The sequence below is a fragment of the Lontra canadensis genome, unplaced genomic scaffold, assembly GCF_010015895.1.
Source record: "Lontra canadensis isolate GAN:19392208 unplaced genomic scaffold, GSC_riverotter_1.0 scaffold29, whole genome shotgun sequence".
NCBI lineage: Eukaryota > Metazoa > Chordata > Mammalia > Carnivora > Mustelidae > Lontra > Lontra canadensis.
In genome coordinates this window covers 395501-411478 of record NW_022631023.1, presented here as the reverse complement: position 1 = coordinate 411478, position 15978 = coordinate 395501, and the positions used below count along the sequence as shown (strand labels likewise).

The 15978-nt window shown below is 42.6% G+C and overlaps 1 protein-coding gene across 1 annotated transcript in view; it reads right to left on the bottom strand.

The window, feature by feature from the left end:
• Positions 1-15978, bottom strand: part of MCM3AP (minichromosome maintenance complex component 3 associated protein) — a 47348-nt gene that overhangs the window by 10208 nt on the left and 21162 nt on the right. Inside the window, exons 15-21 of the mRNA XM_032865182.1 lie at positions 14880-15011; positions 14371-14484; positions 7338-7490; positions 5809-6006; positions 5131-5199; positions 4915-5049; positions 2409-2562 (exon numbers count right to left, since the gene is read on the bottom strand). Coding sequence (XP_032721073.1) covers positions 2409-2562; positions 4915-5049; positions 5131-5199; positions 5809-6006; positions 7338-7490; positions 14371-14484; positions 14880-15011 — 955 coding nt within the window. The remainder of the gene's footprint in view (positions 1-2408; positions 2563-4914; positions 5050-5130; positions 5200-5808; positions 6007-7337; positions 7491-14370; positions 14485-14879; positions 15012-15978) is intronic.

Here is a 15978-nt window from a genome sequence, read left to right as displayed (position 1 = left end):
CCAAATGCTCACGGCTCGCCAGGCTGTCCTCCCTCCCCAAGACTGTAAATTAGTGCAAGAAATAGCCAGGTCAACAGATAATTCAGCCTCTAGCCGTAACTGTTGGAAGACGTTACTTTAATCCGAACAATATCCCTTAAAAAGGTATAAAACTAGGTAAGCCCAAAACACAAACCAGGTATGCCCATGACAACAGACTGGGGTAAAGGCAAACCGGCAGCAGACCAGGGATTCTGACCAGTTTCTAGAAAGCTTCATGCGGGCGGGAACAACCACTGGATTAAGGAAGCAGAGGAAGCTAGACCTGAAGGGCTAGAGATGTAGGTGTGGAAGGAACCAGACCAGCTGCGCCTGCAAAAGCCCTAGCACTCAGACCCAGTGGCACCAAGAGCCAGAGGCGAGCTTCAGGACCGGATGGACAAGTCACACACAGAGCCGGGGTCCTACAGGTCGTCCAGCCACCTGCAGGTGGCCTCTAAATGCATCCTGCCCCCTGCGCAGGCATCCTACCCTGCGAGGACGCAGGCAGAGTGGAGGGCACTTAGCACTGGCCACTCCCACTTGTCCCTCTTAGGGACAATCCAAAGATTCTTTGGAATCCTTTCCAAAGAAACCAAACAATGCAACAAAGAGACGTGCAGGTCCTGACATGTGGGGACCCCCCCCCCAACAAAGATGGGCTTGCTATTCAGTTACCCTCCACCCCACCCCAAACACAGAACTTATGACCAGCCTTTTAGGGCTTCATTCAGGTACGGCAGTCTCAGGTAAGGTGCCTGAGGAGAGCCTCCAATGTAAAAGAGAGACTAGAATGATAAAGGAAATCCAAAGGAAACAGATAATGCATGGGACATAAGGAAACTCAGAGCTCGAAAATCCTAATTTCCTCTGATGGTGCATCCAAAAATCGTCACAAGACGACATGATAAAAGTCTAATAAGGATAGAAATGAGCTGATAGATATGGAACAAAAAACTCAACAGGACATCTGGATTATAAAGGCAATGAGTCTCCCAGAGCATAGTATATATAAACAAGACAGAAAATAGGGTAGGAAGGGTAAGATGCTCAGAGGGTTAATTGATGAGATCCAACACCTGTCTCACAGGAGTTCAAGAGAGAACAGAAAAAACCAGAAGGCAAACCGGTGGCACTGAGATGCATGAACGTCCCACAAGCGAACAGTCGTCTCCAGCCCGCAAGGACCGCCCAGCCCAGCAGTGCGAGCGCAGGAAGTCAGCACCGGGCATACCCAAGTGGACCTTCAGAACCCCGGGGACAAAGCGCAGGCTTCGGGAGAAAAGCAGGCCCCAGAGAAAAGAACAGGAATCGCCTGAGACATCTCAACAGCTCCGGATGCCCGGTGACCACAAAGCAAAACTGGAAGGAGAAACCTTTCAACCCACACTTCTACAAACCTCACTAACCCATAACACAAATGAGGGTAAACACATGTCCAGAGAGTCAAGGAACAAGAAAATTCCATTCCCACAGATCCTTTCTTTGGAAGAAACTAGAAAATGAGCCCCACCAAACAGGAAACGAAACCGAGAAAAAACAGAGCTGCTGCTGCCGGCGGCCGGACCGAATAAGCACTTGGTAGGAGTCCGAGGTGGTCCTAAGGACGCGGCAGCCCTAACCCACTGCACCCAAGGGCACCTGTGTGCGGTGCCACCACGCGGCAGCTCTGTGGCGGGGGCAATTTATCCTAACTTCTCGGAGCCTCAGTTTGTTCTTAGGTAAAAGAGGGATCATAGTATCTCACTCACCTGTGGAATTTACAAAACGAAACAAATGAGCAAAGGGGGAAAAAAAGAGAGAAAGAGAGACTGTTAACCACAGAGAACAAACTGATGGTCGCCAGAGGGGAGGTGGGTGAAACCGGCGATGGGCGTTAAGGAGTGCACGTCATCATGAAATAAATACATAAATAAAAATAACGGAACATAACACAAAATAAAATAAAACATGTGAGCACGCAGGAGTGGGAGAGGGGAGAATGACCGTCATAATTTGGATTATCAACCACGGAGGAGGCATGCTTGACACTTCCCCTCCAACAGCTTCCCTCTCCCACTGGGACATTAGCTCCCGTGGAGTTCAGGGCTCGTGATTACGTGAATCCGTGCATTTGTTCAGGATGGTTCGTGAGTTTTCACCAAGTTCTCAAGGAGGTCTGTGCCTGAAATGGTTAAGGCTCACTGCACTCCTGAGAATCTAGGTTGGTAAGTCACACCAAGAGGGTGTTCATGGGATGTCATCAGGACACGAGAAGGAACATGACACGGGCTGCTGAGCCTCCTATACTCCTTCAAAACCACTTCAGTGTATTTATAGGATTCCAATAATGTCTGGGAATGAGTGAAATCAGAAAACCACAGAAGTAAATACTCAGGATTCTCACCCACCTTTATACACACATTGACAGCAACAGTCCGGTCCCCTTTGCTGCTGAGCGCGTGAAACAGAGCGAGCGTCTGGATGCCCCCAGCCTCGCTGTTTGTGTTGCCCACTGAGCCATCACTTCCCATGAACTTGACTTGTAACCAGTTTGCTAAAATTCTGTGAATAAAAGAAAATAACACCTTCAAAAAGATTCCACTTCTAAATGTAAACTATAAAGTTTTTTAGGAAAAGTAACGAAGAGAAACACTAAACATGTAGGTTCACAGACACCAACTCTTTTTTTTTTTTTTTTTTAAGATTGTATTTATTTGACAGAGAGAGATCACAAGTAGAGAAAGAGAGAGAGAGAGGAGGCAGGCTCCCTGCCTAGCGGAGAGCCCGATGTGGGACTTGATCCTAGAACCCTGAGATCAGGACCTGAGCTAAAGGCAGAGGCTTAACCCACCGAGCCACCCAGGCAGCCCCCAGACACCAACTCTTGCTGCGCAGTTGAGCTCGACAGAACTGCGGTGATGGCAAACTGCAGCTAGAACTCTCCAGGGGCAGCAGGAGGGGACACTCGTGAGCTCCACTGCCACGTGATTTACAGTTCTGAAGCACTGAGAAGACTGTGAGTGATAGAAAAGGTCCTTCAGAGTCTGAAATACAGCTGACCCTTGAACAACACAGGTCTCAACTGTGTGGGTCCAGTTATACGCAGATTTTTTTTTAATAATGACAGTACAGTACTAAAAATGTATTTTCCTTATGATTTTCTTAATAACATTTTTTTCTAGCTTTATTATTTTCTAGCTTTATTTTCTAGCTTTCTTGTAAGAATATAGTATGTAACAGATACACAAAATACATGCTGACTGTTTACGTTAGGCTTCTGGTCAACAGCAAGCTAGTAGTAGTTGGAGGAGTCAAAAGTTATATTCAGATTTTTATCTGTGTAGGGGGGACTGACCTCCCTAACCCCCATGTCATTCAAGGACCGACTATATACACGTTTTACAGAATCAAATGTCATGCCGGAGCTCTTAAGAATTATTGTAATGTAGATGGGACTGGGAGGGAGACAAACCATAAGTGACTCTTAATCTCACAAAACAAACAGAGGGTTGATGGGGGGAGAGGGGTTGGGAGTGGGGGTGGGGTTATGGACATTGGGGAGGGTATGTGCTATGGTGAGTGCTGTGAAGTGTGTAAACCTGGCAGATTCACAGACCTGTACCCCTGGGGATAAAAATATATGTTTATAAAAAATAAAATTAAAAAAAGAATTATTATAATGTATAATTCTTAGCGAATAAACTTATTAGTGAATCAGAAGACAGCTGTTTTGTTCTAAGAAATGAATCCTCATTTAAATACCTTTAAAATACCACAAAACTCTCTTCTTCGCTCAGCTGTCTTACAATCTTTATGACTTTTTCCTTAGCTCGTATGTGTTTCAGTAGTAACTGCTAAAAAAGGAATGTATTCAGGGAACTTAGTACCCTTATCCACCACTAACAGGAATGGAAAATGGTGCAGCCACTGTGGAACAGTTTGGCAATTCTTCAAAGACTTTTAAACATAAAGTTACCTCACAACCTTGCAATTCCACTCCTAGGTATATAACAAACAGAACTGCAAACGTGTCCGCATAAACACATACACATGAATGTTCACAGCAGAATTATTCATAATAACCAAAGAGCAGAAACAACCCAAAGGCCCATCAACTGATGAATAAATGTGTTGTACTCATACAACGGTCTATTACTCAGCCACGAAAAAAGAATGAAGGACTGGTATCTGCTAACAAGATAAAATCCAGAAAACATGAAGGCTGAGTGAAAGGTGCCAGTCATAAACCTACAGATGGGAGGACTCCGTTCGTATAGGATGTCGAGAATAGGAAAACACACAGAAGACAGGAAACTTATTAGTGGTTTCCGTGAGCTGACAACAAGGAGGCATGATGAGGAACTGCTAATGGACACGGAATTTCTTTGTTCTGGAATTCGTGGTGATGGTTGTACCACTCTGTGAATATTAAAAACCAGTGAAACAGAAACTTTAAATGGGTAAAATCCATAACATGTGAATTATATGTCAATAAAGTTGCTAAAAAAGAAAAGTAATATGTTCTGCTGTGAAGTGACTTCTGAAGGCAGTTTGGTTACAGGAAATAATACCATCTCAATTTCCTGGATTTCTTTCTTAAAATACCAGTTTTTTTCCTTAAAAAAAAAAAAAAAAGGAACTATAGCCAACACACTTTGAACTGTCTTCCCCCAGAATTGACAGTGAAGTGAGCCCTAATCAATCCGCTCAGCAGAGCTTTAAACGAGGGTCAACCCTTAAATGTTCCGGGGCCCAGTTTACAGCATAAAAATTTAAATAATCTTAAGTGTCAACTTCAAATCACAAACAAAACAGACTACAGGTCCCTCATGCCTGATGCTCTCAGAGAAGTCACTCCGCCTCCTGCAGTCACCTTCTTGACCTCAAAGCCCAGAGAGGGAAACCCCTCCTGACCTGCCAGGATTCCCTGGGGACTGCTCTTCTCCATCAGGCAACACCAGCACCAGCTTCCAAAACACACGCTCCCGCCTCCCAGGGAGATGCTCGGCCACGAGGGACGGCAGGTCCAGGGGCACCCATGCCGCATCACTGGAAGGGGCAGAGCAGAGCGGGTAAGCCAGTGCACGAGCCCCCAGCACGAGGAGCATGCACACCGGGGGCGTGACAGACCTCAGCAGCTGCTTGTAGAAGTGCTGAACCTTCATCTGGTGCGCCGTCTTATTTCGGAGCCACCTTAACCTACAGAGAAAGGAGAAGGACACGGTCTGCGCGAGGCCAGCTCAGTGCCCGTGCGAGGAGCTTGACAAATTACTTACTGATGTTCACAGTGGACAGTAACTGCTTAGTAGAGTCTCCTGATGGGGAATGCTTAGGAGACCAAGAAAACTTTTGCTGATGAAGAAACCAATTAGTCAAAAGACTTGTTCATTCCACAAATACCAAGCAGTCATCTATCGTCCCTAGTGCCAGCCACAGGAGATGAGCCGTGCACAGACAAAAATCCTGCCCTCCAGAACACACTCTTGAGGACAGAAGAACTCCCATCAACAAGAATGGACATGGTATATCCACAAAGAGCAGAAGAGAAACAGGTGATTCTCAGTAAGATTCGATCACCAGGCCCTGAGTGTCTGAAGTGGAAAAGGCACGTGAATTCAAAGCATGTAGGACGTGTCACATGTCCAGAACTGGAGAGGAAAACAGCTTTCAGGAACACAATCCTGCATCTATCTCCACTTTCTCTGATTCTGCCCGTCTTCCCGCCAAATGCACACATTACTCCCTGTTCTCTATAAAGCCAGGAGCGGTGGGGGAGCACTAGGCAACCACGGCAGGCTGAGCGCTAACCTGGTACAGGAGATGCCCACTTTCCCTGCATGGCCCAGGTCCAGAAGGCCCTTGGCCAAGTTCTCCTGAGCAATGGGACACTCTGCACTGGGCACCAATGCCCTGAGCCGGTCGTTTATGTCCACACAGCAGGGTGCTGCAGGGAAGGCTCGCATCTGGCGCCTCAGTTTCTTCCTGGCCGCGACGGCTTCCCTCCACCTGGAAGATACAGCACCGTATCATCACTGGGTATTTTAAAGTTAACTACAGGGACAAACGCAAAAGCACGGTCCAGCACTGTAACATACGGAAGCACATTTTCTGGCAATGTTTAGGTCTTTTTCAGCAAGAATCCTCACACTGAGAAATAAATCAGAATTAAAATTAATACTCGGGCACAGGGAAGGTGTGACAGCAGATGAGTGGTGGTGAACAACAAAACTAGCGAGCTTCAATTAAGCACTAAAGCCGAACCATGTCTGGAAGCCAGTCTGGCGAATACGGGTACAAATTCAAGACACACCCATACTCTGACCCAGCAAACACCACTTCTGGGAGCTTCTCTCCAGGTGTCCACACACCCATGTGAAATGTCTGTACGAGGACAGTCACTGCAGCTCTCTCTGTCACAGCTACAAAGAAAAGCCACGTGAAAGTCCATCAACTGAGAACCAGGTAGGTCAATCGTGGGGCCACTGACACCTGGAAGAGTCCAATATGCGATGGTGGTTACAGGTCTCACCTGACCTCAAATGGAGTAACAAAGGGCTGGCACGGAGGAGAGAACGTGCTGTCGTCTGTCCTACCTACCACAAAAAAGGGCAGAAGGCTTCTGAATGGGTACTCAGCAGTTGCTTCTGAGGAGGAACATGGAGGTCTCTTGTGGAACAGAGACTCATTTCTCCCTCTAGTCCCTTGTACATGGTTGAAACTTCAAGGTACACTGTTACTTATTTTAAATGAAATTATGAAATGAATCACCATACAACAAACATAGTACATGACCAGTTTAAAGATTAATGATAAATAAAACAGCCACATACTTTCATCCAATCGAACAGCAGTGGCCATGACCAGCACTGGGCCCTACTCAATCACACCCCCTCTTGCTCCCGAAGGTGAGCACTATGCTAAGTTTCTGTTCATCATTTTCCTTTTCCTCACAGTTATACCACTATATATAAATCCAAAACAATCTACTTTGCGTATATACTGTATGTTTTACACATTCCCCTAAGAATTGCTTTTTTCACTATAAATTATGTTTTAGAAATTCCTCCATGTGGGTGCATACAGCTGGAATTTGTTTGGCTTATTCATGGCCATCTCCCCGTGTCGAGAGCCGTGGGAAAATGAGAGAGAGCACCTATAAATACTTGTCTAAATACAGAACAGCTCCCGATCTCATTCCTTACTTATCCCCTTAGCGCCCCTCCATCAGGAAGGAGTGTGTTTCACGTGTGTATGTAACCGACTATCTCCAAAAGCATAATCTTGTCAAAGGCTCTCTCCACGTGCATCCATTTCATCTGTAGGGACAGAGGACTCACCGCTGGAGATACTTGCAGAAGCACTGAAGTTCCTGGAGGGTCTCCTTCGCAGTCTGGAAAATCTCTTCCCCAAGAAACAAGTCCACCAGGTGGGCACAGACATCCTCACAGCAACGGGCCATGCGGACCTTCTGGTCTGTCTCCACTGCGCTCCTACAGAAGAGGGCGATCAGGATGGGGACACAGCACCCAGGCCCACACACATTGAGGGCTTGCCCTAAAAAATGGCAAGAGCCACATCCTTGCTATGGAAATGTAATTATGTCTCTGCCACAAGAGAAGCTGTCAAATAAATAAAATATTTTTTAAAAAAGAGAGAGAGAAGCTTTAAGATTTTCATTTTACTTAACGTACAGACACCTGAAAAGATAGAGAAAAAAAGAATGAAAGCGGTATGTGGTACTACATCATAGGTCCAACAGAGCCCTTGCAAATAGTCAATAAGTAAACCTTTATCTTAATAAAATAGCTACAAATTTTAATTTTTAAATGACCAGTAAGGAAACTACAACACCTTCTCATCAGCAGTATCTGATGTTAGCAATAAGAAGTGTCTCAAGTACATGATAGACTGGCTGCCCGTGTTTCACATGGCAATGGCCCTCCAATAAACCAATATCTAAAAGAAGATTTTTGTGACAAAATTCTGTCAACGAAGGGAGCACAGAAAATATTATCACATACATTTAGTCACAGAATCAAAGCAGCTTAAACAAGCAAGATGTGTTTCCCAGGGGCCATCCTCCATGGCAGGTGGAGACAGCCCTGGTGCTGAGTGGAAGCCCAGGTATCCTGGGACTGTGGGAAAATACATTCGGCAAGGCCTAGCTCTAACGTATTTCCTACCACTCCTACCTGGAACTAAGAACAGATACTGATCCACCGCTTACGAGGTCGCATGCTTATAGGAAACAAGGAAATAGACTCCCATTTATTCAAGATGGAAAGAAACATTATTTAGACAAAACGCTTCAGCCTGCCACCTACATCCTCCATCTGCCCTGGAATCTGTGCTCTCAACTAATATAGTTCATCACGTTCAAGGCTACCTCAGGGGAGCTTAAAGCACAAAGACAGATTTCCCTGCACACTGAGCTTCTTTCTACCCTGAACCATGCAGGTAAAAACAATAAAGTTCTCAAGCGACCATCAACTTAACACAGACTACTACACACTTAAGATGTTATGTTATACAGGGTCCTGGGATTGAGCCCCACGTCAGGCTCCTTGCTCAGCGGGGAGCCTGCTTCTCCTCCCCACCATCCCGCCCCCCCCCCGCCAATCCTCCTGCTTGTGCGAGCGTGCTCTCGCTCTCTCTCTCAAATGATAAAATCTTTAACAACAAAAAACCTATAACAGATACACAAAAAATAAAGGAATCCAAGTATATTATTAATGAAAGTCACCAAACCACAACAGAGAAGTGAAGGAACAGAGGACTATTTAAAAAACAAAACAAATAAAAAAACCCAGAAAGCAAGCAAATTAACAAAATGGCAATAAGCACATACCTACCTCCTATCAATAATTACTTTAAATGTAAATGCTCTAATCAGAAGACACAGGATGAGTGAATGGATTAAAGAAACAAGATCCATCTACATGCTGCCTATAGGAGACTCACTTCAGACCTAAAAACGTATAGATTAAAAAGTGAAGGGGTGCAAAACATACACCATACAAATGCAAGTGAAAAAAAAAAAGCCATATAAGCAATACTTACATCAGACAAAGTAGACTTTAAAACAAAGGCCACAGCAAAAGACAAAAAAGTATACTACATAATGATAAAGGGCACAATCCAAAAAGAAGACGTAACAATTGTAAATATCCATATACCCAACATGGAAGCACCCAAACACAAAAAGCAAATATTAACAGACATAAAAGGAGAAACTCACAGTAATACAGTAATGATAGAGGACTTTAAAATCACATTTACATCAATGGATAGATCAGACAGAAAATCAAGAAGGAATCAGTGACTTTGAACAACACATGAGACCAGTTAGACCTAACAGATACACATGGAACATTTCATCCCATAGCAGGAGAATACATATTCTTTAAGTGCACACGGAACATTCTCCAGGACAAATCACTTGTTAGGCCACAGAACAAGTCTCAATAAATTTCAGAAGACCAAAATCATATCAAGCATCTCTTCCAAACACAACAGTATGAAACTAAAAGTCAGTAACAAGAAAAAATTTGGAAAGAACACAAACAAATGAGGGCCCCTTCCCCATTAAGCTACTAAACAATAAATGGGTCAACCAAGAAATCAAAAATAGTTTAAAAAGTACATGAAGGGGCACTGGGGTGGCTCAGTGGGTTAAGCCTCTGCCTTTGGCTCAGGTCATGGTCTCAGGGTCCTGGGATTGAGCTCCATGTGGGGCTCTCTGCTCAGCGGGGAGCCTGCTTCCCACTCTCTCTGCCTGCCTCTCTGCCTACTTGTGATCTCGCTCTCTGTCAAATAAATAATTAAATTTTTTTTTTTAAAGTACATGGAAACAAATGAAAATGAAAACACAATAGTCAAAATCTTTGGGATGCAGCTGTTCCAAGAGAGAAGTTTATAATGACACAAGCCTACCTCAAGAAATAAGAAAACTCTCAAATGAACCACCTAACTTTACACCTAAAGGACCTGGGGAAAAAAGAACAAAGAAAACCCAAAGCTTGTAGAAGGAAAGAAGCAATAAAGATTAGAGCAGAAATAAATGAAACAGAGAGTTAAACACAAAATAGAAAAAAATCAATAAAACCAAGATCTGGTTCTTTAAAAAGGTAAACAAAATTGATAAACCTTTGGTCAGACTCATCAAGAAAAAGAGAGGACTCAAATAAATAAAATCAGAAATGAAAGAGGATACATAACAACTCATACCACAGAAATACAAAGGTTATAAGAAAACATTAAGAGGGCGCCTGGGTGGCTCAGTGGGTTAAGCCGCTGCCTTCGGCTCAGGTCATGATCTCAGGGTCCTGGGATTGAGCCCCACATCGGGCTCTCTGCTCGGCAGGGAGCCTGCTTCCCTCTCTCTGTCTCTGCCTGCCTCTCTGTCTACTTGTGATCTCTCTCTGTCAAATAAATGAATACAATCTTAAAAAAAAAAAAAAAAAAAAAAAAGAAAACATTAAGAAAAATTATATGTAAACAAACTGGACAACCTAGAAGAAATAGATAAATTCCTACAAACATATAATCCTCTAAAACTGCATCAGGAAGAAATAGAAAAATGAAATATAATCAGTAATCAAAAAACTCCCAACAAACAAAAGTCCAAGACTAGACAGCTTCACAGGTAAATCCTATCAAATATGTAAATAAGAATTACTACCTATTTTTTCTCAAACTATTTCAAAAAATAGAAGAGAAAGGGAAACAGTCTATAAATATACAAACACTCATTCTACAAAGCCAGCATTATCCTGATTAAAAAAAAAAAAAAAAGACACTACAGAAAAAGAAAACTACAGGCCAATATCCCTGATGAACACAGATGCAAAAATCCTCAACAAAATATTAGCAGACTGAATTCAACAATACATTAAAAAAATAATTTACCACAATCAAGTGGGATTTATTACAGGGATGCAAAGCTGGTTCAATGTGTGCAAATCAATATGACACACATTAACATGATCATCTCAAGAAATGCAGAAAAAGCATTTGACAAAATACAATAGCCATTCGTGATAAAAACCCTCAACAAAGTATTTACAGGGAACACATTTCAACATAAGAAAGGCCATATATGAAAAACCCAGAGCAAACATCGTATTCAATGGTGAAAAACTGAGAGTTTTTCCTCTAAGATCAGTAACCGGTCAAGAATGCCACTCTCACCATTTTTTTTCCGATACTATACTGGAAGTTCCAGCTACAGCAATGAGATAAGAAAAAGAAATAGACACCCAAATTGGTAAAAAAGAAGTAAAACCGTCACTATTTGCAGATAAGTGATACTACATATAGAACACCCTAAAGACTCCACCCAAAACCATCAGAACTGAGAACTAATAAATGAATTCAACAGTTTCCGGATACAAAATTAATACACAGAAATCTGCTACATTTCTATACACTAATAACAAAGTAGCCAAATGAGAAATTAAGTAAACAATCCCATTTACAGTTGCACCAAAAAGAGTAAAATGCCTAGGAATAAATTTAACCAAGGAGGTAAAAGACCTATACTCTGAAAACTATAAAACACTGATTAAAGAAACAGAAGATGACACAAATGGAAAGGTATCTCATGCTTATGGGTCAGAGGATTAATATTGTTAAAATGTTCACACTACTCAAAGAAATAGAAAATACAATCCCTATCAAAATACCAACAGCATTTTTCACAGATCAAAAACAAGTAACACTGAAATTTGTAGGGAACCACAAAGACCCTGAATAGTCAAAGCAATCTTGAGAAAGAATAACAAAGTTTTAAGTATCATAATCCCAAATTTCACAATATGCTACAGGACTATAGTATTCAAAATAGTATGGTACTGGCACAAAAACAGATCCAGAGACTAACGGAATGGGATAGCGGGTCATACCTTCATGGTCAATTGTCTGTAAACAAAGGAGAAAGGAATATACAATGGAGAAAAGATAATTTTCAACAAAGGGAGTAGGGCAAACTGGATAGCTGCATGTACGGGAATGAAACTATACTGAACTATACCGCTTTCTCACACCACACACAAAAAGAAACTTGAAATAGGGGCGTCTGGCTGGCTCAGTTGGTTAAGCCACTGCTTTCGGCTCAGGTCATGATCCCGGAGTCCCAGGACTGAGTCCCGCATCGGGCTCCCAGCTTCATGGGGAGTCTGCTTCTCCCTTTGGCCTTCTCCCCTCTCATGTTCTCTCTCACTCACTCTCTCTCTCAAATAAATAAATTTTTTTTAAAAAAAGAGACTCGGGACACCTGGGTGGCTCAGTTGGTTAAGCCGCTACCTTCGGCTCGGGTCAGGATCCCAGGATCCTGGGATCGAGTCCCACATCGGACTCCTCGCTCAGCAGGGAGCCTGCTTTTCTCTATGCCTCTGCCTGCCACTCTGCCTGCTTGTGCTCTCTCCTTCTCTCTGACAAATAAATAAATAAATAAATAAATAAGAGAGAGAGACTCAAATAGATTAAAGTTCTCAGTGTAAGAGCTGAAACCTTAACACTCCTAAAAGAAAACATAGGCAGTAACTCTCCTTCATCAGCCTTAGCAACATATTTATGGATGTGTCTCCTAAGACAAAGGAAACAAAAGCAAAAATAAACTATTAAAATTATACCAAAATAAAAAGCTTATGCACAGTGAAGGAAACTATCAGCAAAACAATAAGGCAACCCAGTGAGCAGGAGAAGGTACCTGTAAATGATATATCCAATATGGGGTTAATATCCAAAATATATAAAGAACTTGCAGAACTCAACACCAAAAAACAAAACAAACAAACAAAAACACACACACACACACAAAAACTGATTAAAAACTGGCAGAGGACCTGAACATTTTTCCAAAGACATATATATGGCCAAAAAACACATGAAAAGATGCTCAACATCACTAATCATCAAGGAAATGTGAATTAAAACCATAAAGAGATACAACCTCAGTCAGAATGGCTGGAATCAAATACACAAGAAATAATAATGTTGTCCAGGATGTGGAGAAAAGGGAACCCTTGTCTACTATTGGTGGGAATGTAAATTAGTATAACCATTGTGGAAAACAGTATGAAGTCTCCTTAAAAAATTAAAACTTAAAACGGCATATGATCCAGTAATTCTACTACTGGGTATTTGCCTAAAGAAACTAAGAACTAATTTGAAAAGTTATATGCACCGTATGTTTATAACAGCATTATGTACAGTAGCCAAGATACAGAAGAAACTTAAGTATCCACAGATACATAAATAAATAAAAATATGTGGGGCGCCTGCGTGGCTCAGTGGGTTAAGCCTCTGCCTTCGGCTCAGGCCATGGTCTCAGGCTCCTGGGATCGAGTCCCGAGTCGGGCTCTCTGCTCAGCGGGGAGCCTGCTTCTCTCTCTCTCTCTCTCTCTCTCTCTCTCTGCCTGCCTCTCTGCCTGCTTGTGATTTCTGTCTGTCAGATAAATAAATAAATAATCTTTGAAAATGAGTAAATAAATAAAAATATGGGGTGTGCGTGTGTGTGTGTAATGGACTACTACTCAGCCATCAAACAAGAATGAGATCTTGCCATTTGCAACAACATGGATGGACACAGAATAATGTGCTAAGGGAAATAAGACAGAAAAAGACAAATACCACTTACACGTAGAATCTAAAAAACAGAACAAAAGAATAAAGAAGAAAAGATTTTAAATCTAGAGAGTTGGTGGTTGCCAGAGCGGAGGTAGGTAGGGGGGTAATGAGTGAAATAGATGAAGAGGGTTAAGACACACAAACTTCCAGTCAAACACCAGATAAGTCCCAGAGAAGAAAAGTACAGCACAGGAAAGAGTGACTAATAAATACTATAACAACGCCATATGGTGACAGGTGGTGACTACACTTACCATGGAGAACACTGAATAATGTATAGAACTTTCAAATAAATATGCTGTATACAGGAAACTAATACGATACTGCATGTTAATTACACTTCAATTTAAAAAAAAAAGAAGTTACTAAAATTCTTAAATGAGATACCTCAAAGAAATCTTTTAACATACGAAACAACAGAAGAATCTTCTACTTGAGAAAAACTGGCAGTAAATACCTCGGAGCATAGAAGATACCAGTGGATTATTTTGCTAATGGACACTTGCCCACAACCAGTGCAGGAACCACACGAGGCCGGAGTGGAAGGGAGGCCCTCTCCGGAGGCGGCACACACCCAAGAACAGGGATGGCGTCTTACTGTGTGGCCACCGGAAAGGTAAGTTCCTTGTCAAAGTGAAACACAGCTGGCCTGAGCTGCACCAGGCTGGCCGCAGTGCCTCAGTAATCCGCTTCTCTCCCACCCCACACCCTTGAACTGCAAGATACCAGCCCTCTATTTACTTCAGCTCCTGGGAGCAGGTTTCCCTCACGCATTCTGTCACGACAAGTTCTGTCAGCTCTGTTGCCAGGCCCTGGCTCAGCTGAGTTAACGCCAGTTCTCTCTCTTGTTTCAACCTGAGGGTAAAAGAAAAAAAAAAAAAAGCACAAGGGTAATGTTTAAGACTAAAAAAAAGTGTCAACTCTCTCTGACCTCAAAAGTTGGGATGTGAGTTGTGCTGCCTCAGCTGGCAAAGCCTATTCCTCATATCCCAACAGACAACCCGCACAGCCACGCACACTCCAGCTCCCCTACTGCCACCCTTGCCCCCAACTCCAGCTGCGGGGGAAGGCTGCTGCTCCCAAGGCGGGTGTGGCCCCGGACCCCCACCCATGACCTGGACTGCAGCGTAGGGAGGGCGCTGGGTAAACCGGGGGTCTGATGCCAGTGCAGTGGACACCGGTAAGAGCATCCCAGGCCAGGGTGGGTTCTGTCCTGTGTCCACGCACTCCGACGCCACGCGCACGCTCACCTCTCCTCTTCCGCCTGCCGCCTCGCCTCCTCCTTTCGCTCCCTTTCCTTAGTCACTTCTTCCACTGCTATGTGCCTCAAAATGCCTGCGGTCGCAGCTGTTAATAGCTCCTCCATAGCAGCATTGGAAACGCTAGGCAGAGAAAAGGGGGTATCATTCCAAATAAATAAATAAAAGGCAAGCACGCCACATAACTAAACGTAACATTGGCAAAAAAAAAAAAAATTGTATTTGTCTTTGACATAAAAATTAAGGTCATGTCTAAAACACACAATCTATCAAAACTGACTCATGTAGAAACAGAAAATCTGAATAGACCTATAACTTAAAAGATTGACTCAGTATTCAAAAACCCCTCCCAACAAAGAAAAGTCAAAAACCAGACGGCTTCACTGACAAATTGTATCAAACACTTAAGGAAGACCTAACACCAACCTTTGTCAAATGGTTCTAAAAATCTGAAGAGGAAAAGAGAAAGAAACACAAACACTTCTGTGAAGCCAGCATTGCCCTGAACTGATACCAAAACTAGACAAAGACACTGTAAGAAAACCACAGACCAGTATCCCTAAAGGATACTAATGTGGAAATCCTCAACAAAATACCAATAAACAAAAATTCAACAATATATTTAAAGGGTTATAGAAAATTATCAAGTGAGATTTACTGCTAGAATGCAAGGATAGTTCAACAAATGAAAAACAACGTAAGATAAACATACAAATAAACTGAAGGGAAAAAACTCATATGATCGTCCCAACTGATGCAGAAAGAGCATCTGACAAAATTCAGCCCCATTTCATGATAAAAGCACTAAAAAAACTAGAAATAGAAAGGAATTTTCTAAACATGATATAGCCTATATATGAAAAAACCACAGCTAACATCATACTCAGATGTGAAAGACTGAGCGCTTATCCTCTAAAGCCAGCAAAAAGACATGGATGACCCATTTTCTGCTTCTATTCAGTACTACATTGGAAGTTAGAAAAATAAAAAACACCCAAACTATAAGGGAAGAAAAAATATTATCTATTCATTGAGGACATGATCTGGTATATAGAAAATCCTAAGAATTCTGCTCAAAACCTATTGGAAC